The sequence below is a fragment of the Ylistrum balloti genome, unplaced genomic scaffold, assembly GCF_031769215.1.
Source record: "Ylistrum balloti isolate Yb309-2 unplaced genomic scaffold, AGI_CSIRO_Ybal_v1 Utg370344, whole genome shotgun sequence".
NCBI classification, from domain to species: domain Eukaryota; kingdom Metazoa; phylum Mollusca; class Bivalvia; order Pectinida; family Pectinidae; genus Ylistrum; species Ylistrum balloti.
Window position 1 is genome coordinate 1,777,346 of NW_026782247.1, and position 27,432 is coordinate 1,804,777.

Below are 27,432 nucleotides of genomic sequence, written 5' to 3' on the forward strand. Positions count from 1 at the left end.
ACGTAATGTCCGAGATCTACACGGTCACCTTCATCAGATAAATGACCAGTGTGGAGTGTACTACACGGTCACCTTCATCAGATAAATGACCAGTGTGGAGTGTACTACACGGTTACCTTCATCAGACAAATGAACAGTGTGGAGCGTACTAGCACTGACGTACGTAGTGTACTACACGGTCACCTTCATCAGACAAATGACCAGTGTGGAGCGTACTAGCACTGACGTACGTAGTGTACGAGATCTACACGGTCACCTTCATCAGACAAATGACCAGTGTGGAGCGTACTAGCACTGACGTACGTAGTGTACGAGATCTACACGGTCACCTTCATCAGACAAATGACCAGTGTGGAGCGTACTAGCACTGACGTACGTAATGTCCGAGATCTACACGGTCACCTTCATCAGATAAATGACCAGTGTGAAGTGTACTAACACTGACGTACGTAGTGTACGAGATCTACACGGTCACCTTCATCAGATAAATGACCATTGTGGATTGTACTACACGGTCACCTTCATCAGACAAATGACCATTGTGGAGCGTACTAGCACTGACGTACGTAGTGTACGAGGTGGTAAGAAATTCTATGTACACAAAGGTCGAAATGGTGTTATGGTATGCTTATATAAACAGTTTATAGACCACAACATATACCAAACGGTAACAATGTAGTGTAGGCACACTTGGGTCATAGATGTGCGAGAGTCTGAGCCCCCTCCCCAAGTCCCTATTTAGTACTGGCGGCGTGTCCAAATGGCTTCCTTAATCAACCTCCTGAAAATTGTGTTTTTATTTTGCTGCGTGGAATGATATACAAGAGCAGATTTATTTTCTGGGAATGTTTTCCCTCTGATTTTTCTTGACATTCCGTGTCTTTCTGATGTTCATTGAGTCGGACCCCGGATCGCCTGTCTGTTTTTTCCCATGTATGAAGCGTCTCAGTTTTTGTATTCGATTTTGTACCCGCATTCTGAGAAGTTCCTCTTTGTTACTTAGGATAGCCTAGGATATCCGGAGTAATTGTTAACTTTCTGTCTTGCCCAAGCAGGGTATCCACAGGTTTTCAAGACGCTATGAATACGATTTTGTTCCTGCTTCGTGTCTTGTTGTCCTGTGACAATCACTTCAAATGTGTTCAGCAAGGTTTGTACAACGCCAAACTTCTGGTGTAAGGGGTGGTGCGATCGGAAGTTGAGGTATTGGTTTGTGTGTGACGTTTTCCTATAGACCAATACTTTGACACTACCGTCATCTTCCTTTACCAGAAGGGCGCCATTTATCTTCCTCACAGGTGAATTTGATGTCATTTGTAGTATCTACAGTATTGATATGTGCAGTCGAATCTTTATGTGACCCTCTTTTCACTATTTCAAATATGTTATCAATATACTGTTTCCACATGCTAGGCTTACATTCTACGGAGGCCATGACTATCGCCTCTTTCTGATATGCTTCATGAATAAGATGTCCTTAATCAGAGACACTTGACTACTCATAGCTGTGTCAAACCGTTGCTGATAGATGGTATCTTGAAAGGCAAATTTGTTGTTTAAGGCACAAATTCTAGTATTTTCATGAGGTCTTGGATATGGAGATTGGTGTTCTTTCGCTATGACCGGTTTTGCTCTAGTTGGCTCCGAATGATACCAAGTGCTTTGTCAGTGCTTGTTTTGGTGAATAAAGACACTACATCGTGTTAAATAAATTCCTGATCACTTTGTATAAATACCGTGGACATACTTTCTTAAAGGTCTTCCGAGTTTTTGACATGATGTTCCGATTTTCCCACCAGGGTCCGAGAATGTCTGCTAGTGACCTGGAGACACTGTAACCAATGAAACCATTATAGTCCACTGTTGGCCGTGATGTATTACCTTCTTTGTGGATCTCGAGTGTACATTCTAGGTGTGTTATCTGTAGTAGGATACAGGTGTCTTTATTGTGATTCGATTATCTTTTTTTCATTTTGTCTATGGCCAAGTGTTCAACAAAGCGTAGCCGAATTGACTATAGTATATTGTTACAATCTGGTGAATGTTTTGGTCTATAATCTATTTACCATTTCGTCACACTTTTGTAAACCTTAGTGTACATAGGATCATATCAAAGCCGGCAAAGTTGATATATGCTTTACCATCTCGGACACTACGTATGTCAGTGCTAGTACGTTCACACTGGTCATTTGTCTGATGAAGATGCTCATGTAGTCATCGTCACACTCTAAACTTCTACTGGTTGTGTTATAAGATGAAGGTGACCTTGCAGTCATCGTCACACTCTAAGCTTCTACTGGTTATGTTATAAGATGAAGGTGACTGTGTAGTCATCGTCACACTCTAAACTTCTACTGGTTGTGTTATAAGATGAAGATGCCCGTGTAGTCATCGAAACGTCAAACTCTAATCTTCTACTGGTTGTGTTATAAGATGAAGATGCCCGTGTAGTCATCGAAACGTCTCACTCTAATCTTCTACTGGTTGTGTTATAAGATGAAGGTGACCGTATAGTCATCGAAACGTCACACTCTAATCTTCTACTGGTTATGTTATAAGATGAACGTGACCGTGTAGTCATCGTCACACTCTAATCTTCTACTGGTTGTGTTATAAGATGTAGATGACCGTGTAGTCATGAAAACATCACACTCTAATCTTCTACTGGTTGTGTTATAAGAAATTCGATTCTATTGACTTTACCAACCTGATGGATATGAAAAATTGTACGACCTGTAATTTTCTTACATGTGTACGTCAGGAGAAGACGCTAATTTTACTTACTTTTGTAAGTCAGAAGAAGAGATATGTTATACTTATATCATTTGGTCAGAAGACATTTGTTGTAATTACATTTGTACGACAGAAGACACATATGTCGGTGGCCGAACGATCTAGGTCGTTGCGCCCCGTGATCGTTTTCACCTCCTAGGTTCTGAGTTCGAAACCCGTTCAGAGAAGATAGTAATTTTTAGGGATTTTCTTTCCCTGTGGTCGAAATTTGACAGTTACTTGCTGGAGGTCGGTGGTTCTATGCAGATATTCTAGGGTCTTCCTCTGCAACTTAAACTGGCATATCCGTAAATGACCTGCAATGTGTTGATCTGATAATCAACCAATTAATTCTCCTCGTCAAGATCTTGCAAGATATTTTTAACTTTATCTTGAACATCTTAGGAAAGAAATAAAGTGAGTAAATTGGAAATATTTATGCGAGATGGACCGCGAAATGATGTAGGGCTGGTACAATTAATCAATGTGTTTGTACTGTGATACTATTACTCACTTACAAGACCTTCACCATATAACGATGAAGTTCTTGTTGCCTTAAAAGCATATGGATGTTGTGCTGGCACATGTCTCCAAGTTTAATATCACATCTATCTTGTTGATCATGAAATGTTTGTGTAAAATTTATCCAGATTACATCGTGTCTTCAACTGTGATCTGTGAGGAGACTAGGCTTCCATTAATACAATATTGCGATGTTATGTTATGCAGTGTTGATCATTAAAAGATGATAAGATTATATGCAGTTTGATCGCATGTAAATTCTTATTCTTAATCTAAAAGGTACAGCCAAAACCTGTGATCTTCCAAAAAAGCGAATGTTTTTTTCAAACACAGTATGTTGGTGTTAAGAAATATTGTGATGCATTTTGACTGCAAAAGAAGCTATTTTCGAAAGGTCGTATCAATGCAACTATATCTTAGCAACAACATAACAAAGGAGCAACACAAAGCAATAACCCTTTGATTCTGTGACCTTGAAAGTTGGACCAAAAAAGGGTGGTGTTGTATTGTCGATTAACGTCCTTTTGCAGATAATATCATAGGTACATGGCATGCATGGCAGATTCATATACCCAACCCACTACCCACACCGTTATACTGACTCCAGGCCGTTCAGTCCCTTGCTCCTTGCAGTATTAACGTTTTAAGGGGGAAAGCTTCAAGTGCCATTTTAAACGTCTTTGATATGACACGACTGACGGGGATCATCATAATGTGTATGCATACAAAAAGGGAGGTAACTGGAATTTTAGCCACATGCAAGGTTTGATGTCATTCTAATCATTAATCTAATCATAACTGAAGCTTTCATCGGAAAACAAATGTGCTGACGTCCGTACGTCCGGCTCGCCGGACGGACGGGCGGCCCGACGAACAGACGGACAGGGTGATTCCTATAGGGCTTCCGCATCTCGATGTGGGGCCCTAATAATACCCAAAATGACATAACAATACAAAACAGAAGACTTAATTTGTCTCCCTTCATTTCGGACTTTATTACACTAAGGACCTTCTTAAATTTGTTAATAGTACAGTTTCGGCGCTAACAGTTGCCCCCGCTTAATAATAAAGATAATTTTATTACATTAAGCGCGCTTTATTACATTAAGAGTTTCATCACCTGTCACGTATATACCCGTATACAGGTAAACTTTTGTTACCCGAGACACCACTACTCGCCACCTTCTGAGGTGTGAAACTATAAACGACATGACTAATTAATGCAGGTCCAGTATCATTTCGAAAACTGCAAAATTAAAAAAGACTTTTATAATCATCGATCAATTTAATGTTCATGTGCTCGCTATTTAGTAATAACTTTACGGATTCTCCGTTTAATTTTCTATCCGTAATATTAGCCAAGCATTTTTAACATACCACACAAAATGTGCGATTCTATCGCACGATCTGCGCGCGATATTGTATCGAGTACGATCTGCGTTGTTGTTGGGGCGTTGTGCGTTACCACAACTATATAGACAATGACAACCAAGTAGGATGAATGATTTTGATACATTGTGTGTATAATGCCACAGGAACAGATTCATGTGAAAGGAAAACATCATTATGTAGGTGAGTAGAGTAAAACTATATATGTCTACAAAGATCACCTGAAGAAACGTTATAATGAAAACAAACAAGCGGTCAGACTGTTTATTGATTAGATGTATATTCCAAAAAGAAACCATTTATTCAAATAACAACAAAGCGTGAAATTAGAACTCACTTTAGTCGGCAGCGTATCCAATTAAGCACACCAAAAAGTCGATTTTCATTTCAGTGTAATATCAGCATTTTGTATGCAGGACCTGTGACGTGTTATCGGTTAATAAAATCAAGAAAACATCTGATGACCTTGTCATTTCAGAAAAAAAGACCATAGAACTAGACTATCATTTGCTAATTTAAAAATGGATTTCATCTCGTATGTCTTATAATATGTAACGGTTCATTGTGATTTTTCAAACACACTTCTCATTGTGTAAAATTTTACCCAGTCTACATATCAGTATTACATCGGAATGCATGGCAACAATAGAATATTTTTTGTCTCGTTGCGTGACAACAGTAACATAGATGATCGTACTTTCATTTTTAATAGAGACAGTCTACAAATTTTGTTTGGCCATAGCCTTCAAGGTCAGGTAGAGATTTCGCCGAATCTAGCGTTAAATACCGTCCAGCTCCAGGTGGTGACGTAATTCTTGTGCCCTGTTAACCGTAAGTCCCTAAGGTACAACAACATATATAACTGTAGACTGAGAGATCTCCGGGTTAAATATAGTTTGTGTTGACGTAATTCTCGTGCCCTGTTAACCGTAAGTCCCTAAGGTACAACAACATATATAACTGTAGACCGAGAGATCTCCGGGTTAAATATAGTTTGTGTTGACGTAATTCTCGTGCCCTGTTAACCGTAAGTCCCTAAGGTACAACAACATATATAACTGTAGACCGAGAGATCTCCGGGTTAAATATAGTTTGTGTTGACGTAATTCTCGTGCCCTGTTAACCGTAAGTCCCTAAAGTACAACAACATATATAACTGTAGACTGAGAGATCTCCGGGTTAAATATAGTTTGTGTTGACGTAATTCTCGTGCCCTGTTAACCGTAAGTCCCTAAAGTACAACAACATATATAACTGTAGACTGAGAGATCTCCGGGTTAAATATAGTTTGTGTTGACGTAATTCTCGTGCCCTGTTAACCGTAAGTCCCTAAGGTACAACAACATATATAACTGTAGACCGAGAGATCTCCGGGTTAAATATAGTTTGTGTTGACGTAATTCTCGTGCCCTGTTAACCGTAAGTCCCTAAGGTACAACAACATATATAACTGTAGACTGAGAGATCTCCGGGTTAAATATAGTTTGTGTTGACGTAATTCTCGTGCCCTGTTAACCGTAAGTCCCTAAGGTACAACAACATATATAACTGTAGACTGAGAGATCTCCGGGTTAAATATAGTTTGTGTTGACGTAATTCTCGTGCCCTGTTAACCGTAAGTCCCTAAGGTACAACAACATATATAACTGTAGACCGAGAGATCTCCGGGTTAAATATAGTTTGTGCTGACGTAATTCTCGTGCCCTGTTAACCGTAAGTCCCTAAGGTACAACAACATATATAACTGTAGACCGAGAGATCTCCGGGTTAAATATAGTTTGTGTTGACGTAATTCTCGTGCCCTGTTAACCGTAAGTCCCTAAGGTACAACAACATATATAACTGTAGACTGAGAGATCTCCGGATTAAATATAGTTTGTGTTGACGTAATTCTCGTGTTAACCGTAAGTCCCTAAGGTACAACAACATATATAACTGTAGACCGAGAGATCTCCGGGTTAAATATAGTTTGTGTTGACGTAATTCTCGTGCCCTGTTAACCGTAAGTCCCTAAGGTACAACAACATATATAACTGTAGACTGAGAGATCTCCGGGTTAAATATAGTTTGTGTTGACGTAATTCTCGTGCCCTGTTAACCGTAAGTCCCTAAGGTACAACAACATATATAACTGTAGACTGAGAGATCTCCGGGTTAAATATAGTTTGTGTTGACGTAATTCTCGTGCCCTGTTAACCGTAAGTCCCTAAGGTACAACAACATATATAACTGTAGACCGAGAGATCTCCGGGTTAAATATAGTTTGTGTTGACGTAATTCTCGTGCCCTGTTAACCGTAAGTCCCTAAGGTACAACAACATATATAACTGTAGACCGAGAGATCTCCGGGTTAAATATAGTTTGTGTTGACGTAATTCTCGTGCCCTGTTAACCGTAAGTCCCTAAAGTACAACAACATATATAACTGTAGACTGAGAGATCTCCGGGTTAAATATAGTTTGTGTTGACGTAATTCTCGTGCCCTGTTAACCGTAAGTCCCTAAAGTACAACAACATATATAACTGTAGACTGAGAGATCTCCGGGTTAAATATAGTTTGTGTTGACGTAATTCTCGTGCCCTGTTAACCGTAAGTCCCTAAGGTACAACAACATATATAACTGTAGACCGAGAGATCTCCGGGTTAAATATAGTTTGTGTTGACGTAATTCTCGTGCCCTGTTAACCGTAAGTCCCTAAGGTACAACAACATATATAACTGTAGACTGAGAGATCTCCGGGTTAAATATAGTTTGTGTTGACGTAATTCTCGTGCCCTGTTAACCGTAAGTCCCTAAGGTACAACAACATATATAACTGTAGACTGAGAGATCTCCGGGTTAAATATAGTTTGTGTTGACGTAATTCTCGTGCCCTGTTAACCGTAAGTCCCTAAGGTACAACAACATATATAACTGTAGACCGAGAGATCTCCGGGTTAAATATAGTTTGTGCTGACGTAATTCTCGTGCCCTGTTAACCGTAAGTCCCTAAGGTACAACAACATATATAACTGTAGACCGAGAGATCTCCGGGTTAAATATAGTTTGTGTTGACGTAATTCTCGTGCCCTGTTAACCGTAAGTCCCTAAGGTACAACAACATATATAACTGTAGACTGAGAGATCTCCGGATTAAATATAGTTTGTGTTGACGTAATTCTCGTGTTAACCGTAAGTCCCTAAGGTACAACAACATATATAACTGTAGACCGAGAGATCTCCGGGTTAAATATAGTTTGTGTTGACGTAATTCTCGTGCCCTGTTAACCGTAAGTCCCTAAGGTACAACAACATATATAACTGTAGACTGAGAGATCTCCGGGTTAAATATAGTTTGTGTTGACGTAATTCTCGTGCCCTGTTAACCGTAAGTCCCTAAGGTACAACAACATATATAACTGTAGACTGAGAGATCTCCGGGTTAAATATAGTTTGTGTTGACGTAATTCTCGTGCCCTGTTAACCGTAAGTCCCTAAGGTACAACAACATATATAACTGTAGACCGAGAGATCTCCGGGTTAAATATAGTTTGTGTTGACGTAATTCTCGTGCCCTGTTAACCGTAAGTCCCTAAGGTACAACAACATATATAACTGTAGACTGAGAGATCTCCGGGTTAAGTATAGTTTGTGTTGACGTAATTCTCGTGCCCTGTTAACCATAAGTCCCTAAGGTACAACAACATATATAACTGTAGATTGAGAGATCTCCGGGTTAAATATAGTTTGTGTTGACGTAATTCTCGTGATTTGTTAACTGTAAGTCCCTAAGGATACAGTAATATATATAACTGTAGACTGAGAATTCCTCGGAATAAATATGAAACATTAAGATTATCTGATCGCATTTACAGTTTTCGCTCCTCTCCAACCCGCGACATGTACCTCTCTTAAGAATATTTTCAACTAATTAAAAAGTTTAAAAGATAAAATGAAATGTACCGAGTTCCTAAGTGAGGTTCAAAATCTTTCGAAATGGATGTAGAATTATAATAGGTCCGTATTTAATCATTTTGCACGTAATCCCTTTGTAGTGAACATCAAAGTAAATTACTGTCTATAATCACCTGGGTATTTCTAAAGTCACTCATATGTATCAGTCCTATTGTATTACATGTGATCAACATAGGACAACACACTTGATGACATAAGGAGTTAATTCTCCTTTGATCCTAACCCTTAGTGGAATTGTTTGAAGACTTCCATGGTTAATCAGGTCATAATGAGTGAGGATCAGGAAGATCTGTGACCGATGACATCAGACTCACTCGTGTTCAGATATTAACCTCATGTTTATGAGAAAATCTGTACCACTAGGTAGATGTAAACATTGATATACTCAGCCTTTAAGTTACTCGTGCTGTTTATAACTTCATTCTTTTAACGATAATGTTTTTCTCATTTTTTATCCTGGCATAGATTAGAATATCTGTACGACAAATCTTTTATGTGGTGAAACATGTCAATATTCCAGTCGTTTGGTCGTTAAGGACACGAGCAGTTGATTAGGCATAATCTATCGGGTAAGATAAATCAAATAGGCCCGCTGTCTTAACAAAATATGTTCATAACCCAATTTTACCTACTCTCGAGATAACAAATAAATTTATCCCAGAAAATTTATCTACCAATTCATTAGTATTTGCAAAACACGTAGAATTTTTAAGGCCTTAATGATCTATACAAACCCTTCCTTACCATCTCGTACACTACATATGTCAGTGCTAGCACGCTCCACACTGGTCATTTGTCTGATGAAGGTGACCGTGTAGATCCCGTACACTACGTACGTCAGTGCTAGTACGCTCCACACTGGTCATTTGTCTGATGAAGGTGACCGTGTAGATCCCGTACACTACGTATGTCAGAGCCAGTACGCTCCACACTGGTCATTTGTCTGATGAAGGTGACCGTGTAGATCTCGCACACCACGTACGTCAGTGCTAGCACGTTCCACACCAGTCATTTGTCTGATGAAGATGACCGTGTAGATCCCGCACACTACGTACGTCGGTGCTAGTACGCTCCACCCTGCTCATGTGTCTGATGAAGGTGACCGTGTAGATCTCGCACAGTACGTACATCAGTGCTAGTACGCGTCACACTGGTCATTTGTCTGATGAAGGTGACCGTTTAGATCTCGTACACTACGTACGCCAGTGCTAGTACGCTCCACACCAGTCATTTGTCTGATGAAGGTGACCGTGTGGTCATCAAAACGTCACATTCTAATTTTCTTCAGGTTAAAAACATCTATTCTATCAATGAGTTCTATATAATTCCAAGGTATTCCAAATCATATATATAAAATATCACATTCTTGTAATCAGCTTTTTTTATGTTTTATTTATGTTTTAAGGAGCCTTCATGTTCCCGTACCTTGTGATGTTACTGTTTGGAGGGCTACCCCTGTTCTACATGGAGCTGGCCCTGGGACAGTACCAGAGATGTGGCTGTCTGACAGTATGGGACAGGATCTGCCCTGCATTTAAAGGTAGGTTGTCGTCATACAGATGCACACATGCCGCAGTCGTGTAAAGAGATATAAAAAAATCCAAAAAAGTAAGAAAACAGAAAATACTGTAAAAGCAAGGGAGAAAATACTAGCGTGACAACATGATCTTAATTCAAACTCAAATTCCATAAGACTGCTGTAAAAATGAACAAAATAAAGATTAACACGGTGAAATAACAAGGAGAATAAGACCAGGTATTCCGGAAGAGTAAGCGTCTTCTGCTTCATCGACGACACCCGCCATGTAAACCTTTGTCACGGTATCGTACATAAGACAATGTAGTCCTCTCTAGAGTTGCTGCATTTTACTTACAACGAAATCAACAGAAAAAAACTATTACTGGCCTGTAGACTCGGGCTAGTGATTTCTATACTAAAATAGTCATCTCTCCAAAGGTCTAAACTGTTCGGTGGCAGTATCTGTTAATGTCTGAATGACTTCTATATCCAAAGATTTTTTCTCCTGATATCGTAATGTCTGTGGAAAGTGTTGAGATGAAAGGTGCTTGAAGAGTGTACAGAATTTATAAAAACCTTCATTATGGTCCTCAGCGGTATGATGCAGCTTAATTCATTATTTGACATTTGACTCTACTTTGTCTAACTTTGAAGTTGCCTTGAAACGTATTATTCACTTCAGCATCTTTTGTACAATCTTTGAGATTGCAGGTGTTAGACACTGCTTGTGGACTTTTAGTCGTCCAGATTTGCCATGATCACAAGGTAAAATTCATTCAAATAGTGACACGCATCAACCACGTAGATGAAACAACAAACATACCAACAACTCAATATCATTATAATTCAAACTCAATAAAACTAAGGCGAAATATGAACGAAAGAATGATTTACAGGAAGACTCCTAAAACGTACAAGGAAAATAAGACCAGGTGTTCCCTAAGAGTGTGTGTTTTCTGCTTAATCGACGACATCCACGATGTAAATCTTTAAAAAGTACGTAATGCCATGTTTACAAACGAGAATAAGGTAAACAACGGAACTAACAGGCAAATCAACGGGCGTAGAATACGTCCATCTTCATATCGTACAAAGAATATTTCTCGATGAGCATGAGATCACTATGACCAACGTAAAACTTCCTCACGATTCTCATCAAATTCAGGGTTGTTGCTATCCAGAAATGGAACATTTTCAATAAGGAAAATGAAACCACCGGGATAATTATACAGCTTCGTGGATAGATGTCCATGTTGGTCTCGATGAAGGAATGTTTATGGAGGAGAGTGTGTAGTTTCCTTGAATTTCAGCTCTGGTGGGTATGTCACATTGACGTGGTCAATACATTTCTTTGTATTTAAGACGTCATCGATATATGTTTGAAAGTAAAATTAAGACTTTGCAAAGGCTTCGGTAAGGTTTTTCAATAAACGCATACAAACAAAAGCAAGTCAGTCAACAGAGGGATACAGCTAGTTCCCGTAAGTATACCAATTATCTGTTGAAAGGTCTTACCGCCAAACTGGAAGATGTTGGCAACCAGAAACTCTGCAATGATGTCCTTTTGAAATGATTAGATGTATTGAAAATCGACATGTATTAAGAAATAGGAGCAGTGCGGCTCTCGACACTTTGTTCGATCACTTTTTATTTTCCTCTTAGGATTTAAATTTAGGATTTCAGTATCACTGAGAATGCCGAGATGTACAGCTAGATGTTTAATTCAATGTTTAACTCTGTTGCACCCAACTTATCTAATGTGTATTAAAAAGTAATTTGTTCTTTTTGAGAACTAGCCCTTTAACTTTCAGAACTTACAATTATGTAGAATGCGACATGTGTAAAACTCGCTAATATCTCTGACAATTCCGAAATCACTGCCCCGTCTCTCATTTCGAAAACTATACTCGTATTTGAAGACGATTACTTTTCCAGTCTCATCCATGTCTAGTATTTTAATGGTTGGCATTCTTATCTGTTTATGCATAATGCGCAAAATGAATTGACTGAGTTAGAAGTGATTTTAACCATCATCTTTTTTATTATTTTTTTAAGGAATAGGCCTGGCGATCTGCGTGATAGCTACCTATGTGGCATGGTACTATAACACAATCATCGCCTGGGCTGTCTACTACTTTTTCTCCGCTTGGCGCGCAGAAGTACCATGGCGGACGTGTAACAACCCATGGAACAACAACGAAACGTGTACTGTCTATGAACGGCTCCTTCTGGGGAACGTCACAAACTTACAGAACAATGTCAGCTCCATGAGCAACCTTACAACAACGACCATGGCGTCATCAACAGGTCCAGAGCTCATGCTCAAGTCACCCACGGAGGAATTTTTCGAGTAAGCATATTTTCTTATATATAAATAATGTATATTTCGCCATTATCAAGCTTGGTCAAATTTCAGATTTTAAAGTGAAGTTTGATGTAGAAATTCAAAATTACAAATCGATACAAGACAAGTCATACACTGATACATCAATATGGCAAACTGTCTGTGACGTATCGTTTCGAGAACAGCTCTATTTGTTAAAATTTCGTAATCAGTGACGATGATGATTGGATATATATACATATATCAGAGTTCATACCATTTAAAGAAAGAATATGAAATACAAGAAAAATGTTATTCAAATTGAAAAAGAACGAGACGACGGCAATATACCAAACATACACAGAAAACCTTGCAGCAATACAATAAGTATGCATTTTTTTATTCATATGTGCGACCTGCTATAGAAACTTAGGCCAATCGAAGCAACTAATATCACTTTCTTAAGTTCAAGATTCATGGTAACGGCATCACCAGGTATTCTATCAATCATGGAACACATCTTACTCTCATATCGTAATATGAAACGGAATGCGGTCAATAGGATGGCGGAAATAAAACTCCCTTTAACGACATTACCTAGAATTTTCTCAAAACTTTGTATCATATATCGGCCTATTGACGACATCTTTTGCGGAAGTCGTGATGTTGAGAACAAGCCCTTGATTACTGATCAACCATGGCATCACAGCTAAGGAAAGCAGGGGTATTTCTACCTGGAAACAGATAAATCACAATACGGAACTTGTTATTAACACAATATGATGTCAAAATACAAGCATGTCAACATAAATTTAATCCAAACTCAAATTCAATAAAACTAGGGCAAAATTTGAACAAAAGGAAGATATGTACGGCTACTCCTGAAAAGGCAAAGGAGAATAAGACCATGTGTACCGGAAGAGTAAGCGTCTTCTACTTCATTGACGACACCCGCTATGTTAATCTTGGTCAATTCAAGTGATAGAACTATGGAATTCAATGTTGGCTCCTTTAAAACAGCTAATTTTACTGCTGCCCATTTCATAAAAATAGGTTGTTGCTGGTTTTAATAATTGTGGGAATCCACACGGAACACCATACTTATTCATTGTTTCACAGGACAAAAAAGAAATAGAAAAAAAAGAAAAAAAAAAAAAAAAAAAACGTAACTTCGATTAGAATTCTAATATTGACACATATTTGCGTCAACATGTACAGTAATTCGAATTGAAAGTTCACTATAAAATTCATTTTTATTGGTATTTCTAATTACATTTACAGCATAAAATGACAGTTTTTATTATCAAGACTGAATTTCCTGTGACATGTAGAAAATTCGCATTTGTTGTATGTTCGTTCTGACAAGGATGTGTCGAGGGGACAACTCTTCGCCAGGTTGGCCCGTATGCACAATCCCGAGACTCTAACCAGGGGATGCAATATATATGTAAATCACATGTAAATGGGCGAACACCGTCTCGGTATGTTATGGGATCTCTAGGACAAGTTAAGCCCTGTGTCTTTTCTCAATCAACCCGCTAGGGTTTGTATGGAAACAACTACAAGAAGCACTCTCCCTATTCGTTTTTTAAACATGACATTTTACATCTAAATAAGCTTCTTTAAATTAGCTTTCCGTCTAATTGTGGATAGAACGCAATGATTTCCATTACTTTAGTAATAAGGCATTACTTAGCGGTGTTGCCTAATCTTCCTATTAATCAACTTATACATACTTAGTATATATTCATTACACACACACAAGTAATCAATAATATAGTATTTATATATAGAAAAAAATTGGTCTATAATCACCATCTTTGACTGTACGGCATTAAATGTCTGTGACGTCGTTATCTGTTTATAAATAGAATGTTATACAATTATCAATGAATTAAAATACAAAGATGCCTTCAAGGTTTCCAGATGTAGGTCCATGATATCACTGACGATTCATAGAAGATGAAACAGCTGTATAATGAGTTTATCGATACATTTGGCGGTATCTTATAATGAATTTATATTGAAAGGCACTTTACCCTTGTGTGTATTTTCCTAGAAAAATCAAAGATAAAACCTAAAATCAAAATATTAATCATTTATACCATTGTACAACGTTAAAGTTCTTATCTAATGACGAGATTTCTACACACATAATGTTAAATATAAGCATTGTTTAGATGATATGTCGGTGAGAAATAGAACAACCACACAGCCTGGTCTGAGGGAAGAAAATTGAAGTCACAATATGTGTGCTTTGTCTTTCCTTTTCAGCACATATTACACTATCTGATTGATCCTAGTTCAAGATTATAGTCGTTCGAAGAATCGTTATATTTTTGTATCATTAGCATAAGCTTTCAGCGAAGGGTTAACCCTCACCCAAGCCATGATGGTATTTTAAATAGTTTGGACGTTTAATGGGGGCAGAATGTAGGCAGCTTGGTTTAGAAATATCAAAAAGGGTTGTTATTTTCAAAGCAAAATCGCCGTTACAGTAAGATTTTTGTCTTAGAACTACAGTTTCAGCATATAATGTAGTTTGGAGAGTGGGAAGTTAGGAAAAAGTTCTATCAAGATGCAATGTAATGACAATTAAGTTAAACTCGCCATAACGTTACAATTATATGACTTAAGCCGGAACATATGCATCAGCATAATACGTTATAATCCGAAATTAAACATAGTAACATAGTAACCAACGAACTCTGTCTTAAAGTGCAAAACAATTAAGCTCAAGATATACCTTAATTACATTTTTCAATTTTGTTAGCCGTTTGACTGAAAAAGCAGATTTGATATCGTTGATGACGCTTGGCCTGAATGCACACAAGCTCATTTGGGATTGTTATGTTCCCACTGCAATCCTGGTGTTGAGAAACCTTACATTACTTATCCCAGAGACTATGGAAAAAGACAGAAGTATAAATGATGTTATATGTACATTATCTGGCTGTCTTCTACATGTAAATTGTCACTATGCTTTATTTTAGTCTTAAGTATCCTTTAACTGGAGTGTATTTGTTTTGGCCAATTTATAGAATATTAATCATCGTTTGTTTAAATTACACGATACTTGTACTGCAATATGCCTTTTGATCGGAGGATAATTTCAGTCTATTTTTGTCCTGCTTTATTAAAATCGATTTGTATAAGGTACGAGGTCACTGGAAGACAGTTCCTTGGAACGCAGCTTGCCAGTGAGTGAGAGGATGTGTTGCATCCGTGTTTGTGTTGTCTTGATGCATCACCATTAATCATTATTTATTCAAGGTACATGATAGTTGGGGTATAGTTAGCCACTGGGTTAGAGGATGTGTTGAGTCATTACTTATTTTGTCTTGGAATATACTTATCCATTTAAGGTACAAGGTCCTAGGACTCCAGTATGCCAGTGGATTGGAGGATGTAGGAGGCATCAATTGGATCCTCTGTCAGTGTCTCCTTGCCGTCTTTGTCATTGTTTATTTCGCTATGTGGAAAGGCGTAAAGAGCTCGGGCAAGGTAAAGTGTATGGTATTCCACTGGCTTCAATATATCAATTTGAATTAACAATATTTACACGTTGAATATTCAACATATACAGCACATTAACATAAAGTGTTTCGTACCTGTATCGAAAGCGATCCCCTATATTAAAGTCAGAAAAGAAACAAGAAAAAATTTTCCTGAGAATTTATCCATTTTCGTTTCCCTCATTTCAAAGGTAAGTATTTTCAGTTAGTAGTTTGATAGAAAATATGTAGATGTCTTTTCCCTGAAAATGAACTTGCATGGGCTATCTTTATTCAAATGACGGACTAAGTATATTCAAGTGACATTAACGATAACACACAAAGCAAACACGCAAGTTTTCATATTTGTAATCTGTGGGAGAAAAAAAAGACAATGTGTTGGTAAACCAGGTATGCAACACAGCCATAAGTTAGTGTGTCTTATTAAGCGGTATAGACAGAGAAGTCGGGTAACAAGGGACAACATAGGTCTTCAAACTCGATGCGAATTTGCAAGTTAAGGAGTACACGGAGTAAAGACTACGCGGGCTTCTGCAATGCGAAATAAATGAGTAAAACATTTAACGAAAATGTTTAGTGAGGTCTGAACGAAACAATCGAAAACCATCAATAAATTAAAAATTCGAGTAACCATAACCCCTTAAGAGGGGCTCGAATTTATTAATAAAATGTCCTAGCTTTTGTTGTAGGCTGTATGGATCACCGCCACCATGCCTTACGTCGTGTTACTAATCCTGCTCGTCCGAGGATGTATGTTGGAGGGAGCAGACAGAGGAATCTTCTATTATATCCGGCCTGTTTGGAGTAAATTGAACGACAAAGGTGTAAGTTGATAGAGTTATAATCCCCAAATATATTAATTACAAAACTCAGTATAAGAAATATATTGAGATTGAGGTCATCCAACTGACTGAATTTTCCAGTAAACAATATCTTCCTTGTGTTTGGTAGATGGAAAGATGTTTCATCAAATTATTGGCATCCATGGGATCGAATGGGTCTCTTCTCTCTATGCGTTACATGTGTGTTTAAAAGCTTATCAAACAGCTAAGACATCGATACGCTCATTAGATTCACCTTAATGTATATGTACAATAATAAAATATCTTTCCGATTTAATTACTATAAATTTTCCATTTCTGAGCAACCCTGCCTCTCCGACCTGTTGCGAGTACAAGTTGATTCGATATTGAAAGATGCAGGTTGATGATAATAGGGAAATGTTTGTTTTCGTCTTAATTGTATAATGTGCAAGTATCGTTGTTCCATGCACGATATGCGTTTAGCAGTCTTCAATCTTCTTAATTGGGGCTACATTAATTACTTTGACAAGAGTTTACATGCCTCCCTCGTATAAATTGGATTCCTTACCTTTGATAGAATCAATTAAAACAGCATGTTATTGCTGATCGTCTAGCTCTTCAATCAGACCTTTTTCAAAGCTGCTAACTATCATTCATAGTATCATTCAATCTGGGTTACAGTCTTATGGTGATGTTGTTTACTCAAAACTTATTCTTGTCATCTGAAAACGATTGATTTTCCATTCTGTACACCACCAAACCACATTCAGAGCTGAAAGAACGCCTTACTTTCTTGTTATTTGAGCTTTATTACCCACGAAAGATGAATAGCGGGACCAGTATACATCGAGAAAATACATCCGAATCAAAGAAGTATACGGATGACGAAATTATATTAAAAAAATCGAGTTTCTGATTGACAACTTCTTTTTGGTGGTAGTATCTTCCAAAAGATTATGGAAATTACTTGTTCCCCTCTGTTGGATTTTGTTTTCATACGAGGTTGGAGTTATCGACGACCTCATCAAAACTGGTCACAAAGACCTTGCACAGGCATTTAATTTCAATATATTGATGACGTCTTGTCTTTAAATAACAAAACATTTATTGACCACGTCCATCGTATATACCATCCTGAATTGGAAACCGAAGACACTAGACTTTTCTATACCAGCCGCTTATCTCGGTCTTTTCCTTCAACGAAACCATCGTGGACAGCTTTCTACGAAACTGCATGATAAGCGTGATGTTTTCAGATTCCCTATTGAGAACTATCCATTTCTGCATCTCCAGTCTATGGCGTTTACATGCCGCAATTGATTCGATATTCAATCAATTATTTTTTATTATCACACACAGCGTTTTAAAGATGCAGTTTTATGAAAACAATGAGAAAGTTTTACGGTCGTCATTTAGGTCTCATTGCGAAATATTCTTTTTCTGTGTGCGATACGTGTTTCTGCTCGTTAATTTGCCAGTTTGTTAGAGTTAGGGTTCTCGTACAACTTGTTCAGTTCATATTTAAGAACGTGACATTATTTACTAGAATTGATTTACATGGCGGGTTTTGTCGATGAAGTAGAAGACTGACTCTTCTGGAACATCTTGTCTTATTGTCCTTGTACTTATCCGGAAGTCGTCTTGTCGATGTTTCGTTTATTCATATTTTGCTTCAGTTTTAATGACGTTGAGTCAGGATTGTGATTATGATGATATATTGGTATTTTTTGTTGCGTTTTACCCTAGTTGAAACGAATGTTTTATTTAGCTTCTATTGATATGCCACTACGTTTTGATAGATATACAACACTATTTCTCGAATCTATGGTATTTACATGCCGCAATCGATCTGGTTGTAAGTTGCTTCCATCAGTCAAAAAGCCGTGTGAAATGAAAACACACTGAGGGTCCACAAGATGTAATTCAGTGACGATAACAGGAACTAGTGTATGAAAGTCTTTGTGATATCACAAAGAAATGTTTTCTTTATACAATATACAGTCTTTTTCAAATTTTATATCTAACAAACTTTTTCGTTTAGATATGGATCTCTGCAGCAGCTCAAGTGTTCTTTTCTCTGGGACCAGGATTCGGAGTTTTGCTTGCTTTATCAAGTTATAACAAACTCAACAACAATTGTTACAAGTAAGAGTCATCGCTTAAATCCAGCTATAAAAGGATATCTTTGTCATCACAATAAAATTGTATTTGTTACCGAATTTGTTTTATACAGGAAACTTTCTATTTTCGTCCAGTGTTAAATTTGCTCTCAAATATACAGGTGTTTACAGTTCGCCTTATATACATTAAACCTCTGTATATTTTCGCCCTATTTGTAAATGAGCGAATAGAACGAAAGTTAAACCGCTTTGTTATCTATTTTACAGTGCATCTTTGCAATAAAGTCTATAGAGTCACGACACGAAAATCATATGTGGATTTGGAATTAGGGAAGTGTCAAAATATAAAACATGTTTGAAATTTTTCTTGAGATATTGATTAGTTATATCAGAGTGTTATAATCATTTATAATTATCTATGATAATTTATATCGAGCTCGATATATATTGATACATAACTTCAAATCAACGATCCGGTCCGATAATGATACGTTGCTTGTTAGTAAAATTGTACCCTGTAAATACACAGATTGGTGTTGTGAGGATATAAATATAAAAATGCATTTATCTAAAACGTTTTACTACAGGGATGCCTTGATTACGAGCGGGATCAACTGTGCCACAAGCTTCCTAGCAGGCTTCGCCGTCTTTTCTGTGTTAGGTCACATGTCCTTCATACAGGACAGGCCGGTGGAGGATGTCGCTCGTGACGGTCAGTTATTTTAAAGCTTCGTTTTTTTCATGCATTACTATGTACATCTTATCTAAATTGATGATTAAAACTTTTTCGAGTTTTACTTTCCCTTTTCATTTAATGTTTTTTTTTTCCAAAGAATTAAAAAAACATCGGAAGTTAAAGGCAATATACACATGTACTTTATGCTGTTTTAAAACTATCTGATACATAAAAATTGCAAACTATGTTTAGTTATTGAGTTGCTGCACCACCCAGTTAGATTTTGACTTTGCATTTGATCACTTTGAATTATTATCTGCATACTTCCAAAGTTACAGTACAATACTACATTATCATTTTCGTATTCTTAGTCTATAACTTGTTTACCATCTCGTCACCGTATATGCGACGTTAGCATCACACTCTAATCTTCTACTGGTTGTGTTATAAGATGATTGTAACCATGTAGTCATCGAAACGTCACACTCTAACCTTCTACTGGTTGTGTTGTAAGGACCTCTATTCTATTGGCATTGCCAACCCAAAAAAGGATGTTCCGAAATTACTGTAATTTGATTGGTCAATGACTAAAATGACTTTCTATCATGAAATCCCACTTTTTTTTTTTTTTAATCTTTTATGTCCAATTGCCGTGTTGCCTTTTTTCAATAAACTTCAAATGTACAATATTTAAATCATAGCCCGCTTCTTTCCGCTCCTGAATTGTCATTACATGTTTGTGCATTCTTCCTTAAGTATTCCTTTTATTTCTATGTATTATCAGATGTTGGACTGATCTTCATTGTGTACCCAGAAGCGATATCCTCTCTTAACTTCTCAACCTTTTGGGCGTTACTGTTTTTCTTCATGCTTATAACCCTCGGACTCGACACGACGGTAAGAATCTTTTTTACTAATCATAAGCTTTGTTTGGTTATTTATGATTAAATTTGGGTTTTTATGCAGCGCAAGGACCTAAATGTTCTTCAAAATCTATTATCGATTGATGTTATCGTTTACATACTATTGACTTCGCTATTGCATGTGTAAAGGCTATTGTTGATTTCATCAATAGCCTATAGATGAAGATAAGAGACACTTGTAAAATTCCAGTCTGTATTACTGAATTCAGTATTGGGAAATCAACAGTTTAATCGCAGACTTAATTAATTCCTCGTCTCCATATAGCTAAACACATCTCTATATTCCTTTGATACCTATGATACATTAGATTAATTCTACATCTCAATATGATTAGTGTGTAAACTTATTTGATATTACGTATCTATGACATTTACTTTTTTTTATCCTTTTTCTATATATAAGGGTCATCATAAAGTGCGTGGTGTTTACCTAATAAATGATGTTGTGTGATATTTGAGTACCTGTATGTATACTCTATTTACGTATCACTCTAATAGAAATATATCAGTTAGAGTAAATGTAACACGATTTCAGAAATGTTCTAAAAATTCCAAAATAGTTATAGATGATATCTTGGTATTTGAATAGTTTGGTGGTTTGGAATCGCTGTGTACTGGAATATTGGACGAGTATGTTTTCCTCAGGAAATACCGACAGCTATTTGTGCTCGGTCTAATGGTGTACTGTTTTATAGGAGCGCTGGCCACAACGACATACGTAAGTTACCCAAGTTAGATACTTATTGACACTGTACATCATCCCCATCTATATTTCATCATGGTGTTGTCCCCTTCTCTTTCCTGTCTTTTATATTATCACAGTCGTCCATGATAAGTCAATAATGATCTTATTGTTGACACCAAATTTAAATCAAATGTGTTCTGCGCATGTGTACTTTTAACACGACCTGGTGAGATTTTGATTGCAATATTTTGCTGACGACACCACCTACTTTCTGTTTCGCTTTATGTGTATGGTATTGTAATGAATGTACACGTAGTCGAATTTAGAATATAGAATACATGTCACTAAACCATCCATTTTACACATTTCTGTCGGCTAATTTCATTTACTCACTTATTCACACTATCCTTCAGGGTGGAATATACGTGGTCCAACTGCTGGATTCGTTCGGAGCTCCTATCGCCATCATATTTGTCGTTTTTCTGGAGGCTGTAGCCGTATCGTGGATATACGGTAAGTAATATTGGAGGCCTGTGTTACCTTAATGGACGAAACAGCTGTATGACGTATTTTTTTTAATCATCTGGTTCGACTGTATTTTATGGTGGCATGTAACTGACATCTACTTGTCGTGTTGCAATAATACTTTTTATATTATCATGGTCAAGATAATATCGATATCGCCGAGTCTTTGAGCGTCGACCCGTGATAAATCGATATACCAGGGTCTTAGAGAGGCGACCCGTGATAAATCGATATACCAGGGTCTTTGAGCGTCGACCCGTGATAAATCGATATACCAGGGTCTTAGAAAGGCGGCCCGTGATAAATCGATATACCAGGGTCTTTGAGCGTCGACCCGTGATAAATCGATATACCAGGGTCTTAGAGAGGCGGCCCGTGATAAATCGATATACCAGGGTCTTAGAGAGGCGGCCCGTGATAAATCGATATACCAGGGTCTTAGAGAGGCCACCCGTGATGAATATACCAGGTCCTTATAGGGTTGTCCGTTGATAAAAAAAATCGATATACCAGGGTTTAAATAGAGAGGCCACTGGGGTGATGAAATATACCAGGTATGATAGGGTTGTACATTTTGTTGATAAAAAAAGGTTGTGCTTTATCACCAATTTTCTTCAAATATTATAGGGCATAATATTACATTTCTGGGGTTAAAGAACATTTACAAATATGATTAAGGATGTGTAATACATTTTGTTGTACAACATACGTTTTAATCAGACATGCATGCGTATTTTTGACACTATTCTTCAATCTCTGCTGTTATAGGAGTCAAGTCCTTTGTTTCTGCGATGACATACCGGAGGGTGTGCTGGGCCGTCATCAGTCCTCTGTGTCTGTTGGTAAGTTTAACTAACATACTGGAGGGTGTGCTGGGCCGTCATCAGTCCTTTGTTTCTGTTGGTAAGTTTAACTAACATACTGGAGGGTGTGCTGGGCCGTCATCAGTCCTCTGTGTCTGTTGGTAAGTTTAACTAACATACCGGAGGGTGTGCTGGGCCGTCATCAGTCCTCTGTGTCTGTTGGTAAGTTTAACTAACATACTGGAGGGTGTGCTGGGCCGTCATCAATCCTCTGTGTCTGTTGGTAAGTTTAACTAACATACCGGAGGGTGTGCTGGGCCGTCATCAGTCCTCTGTGTCTGTTGGTAAGTTTAACTAACATACTGGAGGGTGTGCTGGGCCGTCATCAGTCCTTTGTTTCTGTTGGTAAGTTTAACTAACATACTGGAGGGTGTGCTGGGCCGTCATCAGTCCTCTGTTTCTGTTGGTAAATTTAACTAACATACTGGAGGGTGTGCTGGGTCGTCATCAGTCCTCTGTTTCTGTTGGTAAGTTTAACTAACATACTGGAGGGTGTGCTGGGCCGTCATCAGTCCTCTGTGTCTGTTGGTAAGTTTAACTAACATACTGGAGGGTGTGCTGGGCCGTCATCAGTCCTCTGTTTCTGTTGGTAAATTTAACTAACATACTGGAGGGTGTGCTGGGCCGTCATCAGTCCTCTGTGTCTGTTGGTAAGTTTAACTAACATACTGGAGGGTGTGCTGGGCCGTCACAGTCCTTTGTTTCTATTGGTAAGTTTAACTAACATACTGGAGGGTGTGCTGGGCCGTCATCAGTCCTCTGTGTCTGTTGGTAAGTTTAACTAACATACTGGAGGGTGTGCTGGGTCGTCATCAGTCCTCTGTGTCTGTTGGTAAGTTTAACTAACATACTGGAGGGTGTGCTGGGCCGTCATCAGTCCTCTGTTTCTGTTGGTAAGTTTAACTAACATACTGGAGGGTGTGCTGGGCCATCATCAGTCCTCTGTGTCTGTTGGTAAGTTTAACTAACATACTGGAGGGTGTGCTGGGCCGTCATCAGTCCTTTGTTTCTGTTGGTGAATTTACCTTACATACTGGAGGGTGTGCTGGGTCGTCATCAGTCCTCTGTTTCTGTTGGTAAGTTTAACTAACATACTGGAGGGTGTGCTGGGCCGTCATCAGTCCTCTGTGTCTGTTGGTAAGTTTAACTTACATACTGGAGGGTGTGCTGGGCCATCATCAGTCCTTTGATTTTGTTGGCAAGATTCAATTACATACTGGAAGTTGATATTATATCCTCTAAAAGATGTATTCGGAAGTTACAACAACCCTTACTGCGTTCCACCGTTTTGTAAACTAGACATTATCAAAAACAGTATTGCTTTTGGATAGTTTTATTTGTATATTAAAAATAGAAAACAAAAATGTGAAAAAAAAATATATGAAAACTTGTATTATTACATCTGGCTACATTCTGGAAATTAACTTCAAAAGATGTTTGGTCAATGATTTGCGACTTTTGTGTTCTTACATTATGGAAACAAGAATGAATATGCGTGGCTAATATCACTGCAATATGAGAGTGAATATCTTGATTTTCACTTTATCGTTCCATCTTTTTTATTTTCCACCGTCGCTTCTTTACAGGCTTCAAAATTTAGGCCTTTAGTATCACTGAGGAGTGCTAGAAGTGGGAAACAGCTGTTTTCAAGTCTTTGTTTGGTTCTTATATATCTAGCTCTAAAGTTATAATACAGATGCTAGTCACATGTGTATCTCTGTACAATTTAGGAAACTACTAATATGTTAACAAATATTCTATCTAAAGACAAAGACAGCTGTCATCAATTGTGATTGTTTGCTATAGATTATTTCACCTGCATTCTTCTTTTCAGATTCTGTTCATCCTGTCGCTGATCGACCCGATGCCTCCGCAGTACGGCTCCTATGAATTTCCACAATGGTCATTTATTTTGGGATGGGTAATCGTCTGTTCGTCTCTAATCTGCATTCCCGGTTATATGATTTACAAGTTCATCATCACCCCAGGCAACCTCCGCGAGGTATATTGTTATTAAAATTATCATATCTGTTATAGAAAGTAATAATTATGTGGCTGAGATATCCTGTGTTACTTATCACGTGAAAATAAAATATTGACCAACCATCAGAGCATAATTATGCGCATTATTTCAGAACGTTTGGTTACTTTGTTAAGGATTTGAGAGGTCTGTAATATTGTTACGGCCTGCAATCATCGACTACAAGGTTCAAATATGACATTAGATCATTTTCTTTAACAAAACAAGTTTATACATACAACTATCGACACATCATATCCATGGTGGAACACCTGACAAAGGTGTAAATTTAGGGTACTGTATAGATAACTTCACTGTAAAACTTTTCTATGAAATGGACTAAGTCTTGAGAAACACATCGTCGTTGAAGCATGGCGCGACACGGCGCGTTGCATGTTGTTTAAGTAGGCTTACTTACGTGAGACTTGTGGAAACTATGAATCACTGGGTCGCGTGAAATGCAGTGGTAGAGTTCCTGTCACCATACACATTGCAGAAAAGTTACACTTGGTTTGGAAAAGCAGTTGTAAACATTACGAAGTTGTCGGGTGTCGCAAATACTGGCGCATATAAATCACTGAAGCGTGTAGCTGCGGTCATGTGGAACATTACCGACACTAGATCGTATCAATTACCTTAGTCAAGAGTATGCTATCCTATCCGACACACAGTATGGTCAGCCAGTCAAAAAGTACTCTGTCTCGTCTGTTTTTCCTCGTTACCCAGAATGCGTTTCTCTACTCAGGGTCGGAAGAACGTTTTTGTAACAACCTTTTCAATTTCGTTTTGGTTGTACGGTACCAGCGATTTTCAATTTCGTTTTGGTTGTACGGTACCAGCGATTTTCAATTTGGTTTTGGTTGTACGGTACCAGCGATTTTCAATTTGGTTTTGGTTGGACGGTAACAGCTGTTTTCAATTTCGGTTTGGTTTGACGGTAACAGCTATTTTCAATTTCGTTTTAGGTGTACGGTAACAACTATTTTCAATTTCGTTTTGGTTGGACGAAACAGTTATTTTCAATTTCGTTTTGGTTGGACGGTAACAATATTTATGATTGAACTTGTATCGACGTTTCGTAGTCTTTTGTTACTTGCGCCATTTTTATGACAATTCGGGATAATTCGGAATAACTTATATACACGCCTTTAGAATTCTCAATATAAATAAATGATGAAAGGTCTCCCAGCCAAATTGTAAGCAATGTACATTTTGCCATAATGGCGATGATGGCAGCTATCGATACGCGAATATCCGACGAGAAGGCCAGCTGTAAACTGGACAAAATCCGTTGTTGCGTTCTTTCAATTTATTATTTGTTGCGCTCCTTTTGTTTCGATGATAAAGATTTAGTTATTGTAGAACATTTTACTTTCACAGTAATTAAAATGAAAAAAAAAAACAATAACTAAAGTAACCGTAGAAATACAGATATGAAATTTTATTGATTCATTTTTTTTTTTTTTTTTTTATACATTTTTTTTTTGGTTTATTTAATTTTTTGTTTTGTTCAGGCGTTTCATTTAAAAACACATGTAAAATGCGGTTCATACCCCACTAAACGTCAACAAGGTAGAATTCTTTCTTAAATAATATGCAAGATTATACATTTCTTGTTTGAAGCTCAATTTCGCTATGTCATACACAGCGATTAGAGAAAGTACATTTCCTTGATCACCCTTTTAAAGTCTGCGATTTGAATGACACACTTAAATAACGAAATTACTAAGATAATGTTGAACAATTTATTTTTTCTGTTATTACCCGGAAAAACAATTTACAAAATTAAGCCGGTAAACGAAAAACACTCTTTAGGAACACGGTGGACAATCCTCTGCAAATACGATATTTCGTTGTTCTCAAGCAGTAGAAATACGAAAACTTTCTTTCACTTTATATACTTTTTATCATTCACTTTGACATTTATGAAACTTTTTTTTTCTGGTATGCTTCATACTATTTGTGGCAGAGCAAATGTTTATAGAGGAAAACGAAGGTTTTTATCGGCGCATTGTTCCATCAATAATTCTGTCATGCACTTGTTTAAACATATGTCTGTTCTTAGCAGTTGCGAAACATCGATTGTTTACGTGATAAGAATACGGATATACAACGATTTGTTGGTTTCGGTTTGATTTTAGTTTATCAACCTAACACAAAGAACAAAATACAAGCAAACTTGGTTTAGCCATCAAATCTTTCTCGTGCTTGTTTTAGTTTTCCCTAATTTAGTATGTAAACCCTTGTAATCGATCAATACTCGATAACATAGATCATAAAGTAGAATATATTCTAAACCAGCCTTGTTAAAATAGTGTCGTCTTGTTGTCTAACGTCAAAGAGCGTGCTACTATTTCCTGAACTTTGTGCTCGTGAAAAATGTAGATATTCTGTCATATATATATATATATAGATAAGGTCGTCGCACCATTTAATAGTCATTAATGAATGGTGCTATAAAATATGTGTAGGACGCATTATAATCATCAAAATATTTTTTTTTCTTTTACAGAGAATACTTGTAATGTTTACTCCCATCGAAGTACCGAGTCACGCCAAGGAACCTGCATTGCCAGCCTTCGTCTAAAAGACTAGAAGAGGAGTTAACAAGTGTATATGGACCAATGAAGACATGAGCAGAAATCGGTGCCTATAATATAACCATTGGTTTTGTATATCTAAGTAAACTTAAGTATTAATCACATGATCCCCGTGTTATTGGTGAGAATAGTGTCAGACTATAACAAAAGCTCGGATAAATCGGTCTACATATGTAAATAGTTTACCGTGTGTATGAAAGCTGTTTTACTCCAGCTAACAT

At 37.5% G+C, this 27,432-nt stretch overlaps 1 protein-coding gene across 1 annotated transcript in view; it reads left to right on the forward strand.

Annotated features, from left to right (window-relative positions):
- The window catches only part of LOC132553704 (sodium-dependent serotonin transporter-like), a 39,750-nt gene extending 12,552 nt beyond the window's left edge, over positions 1 to 27,198 (forward strand). Inside the window, 13 exon segments of the mRNA XM_060217973.1 lie at positions 10,045 to 10,179; positions 12,214 to 12,508; positions 15,847 to 15,985; positions 16,686 to 16,820; positions 18,841 to 18,944; positions 19,507 to 19,631; positions 20,380 to 20,492; positions 21,108 to 21,236; positions 21,617 to 21,720; positions 22,497 to 22,534; positions 22,921 to 22,997; positions 24,426 to 24,593; positions 27,124 to 27,198. Coding sequence (XP_060073956.1) covers positions 10,045 to 10,179; positions 12,214 to 12,508; positions 15,847 to 15,985; positions 16,686 to 16,820; positions 18,841 to 18,944; positions 19,507 to 19,631; positions 20,380 to 20,492; positions 21,108 to 21,236; positions 21,617 to 21,720; positions 22,497 to 22,534; positions 22,921 to 22,997; positions 24,426 to 24,593; positions 27,124 to 27,198 — 1,637 coding nt within the window.
- Positions 27,199 to 27,432: the final 234 nt, after the last annotated feature.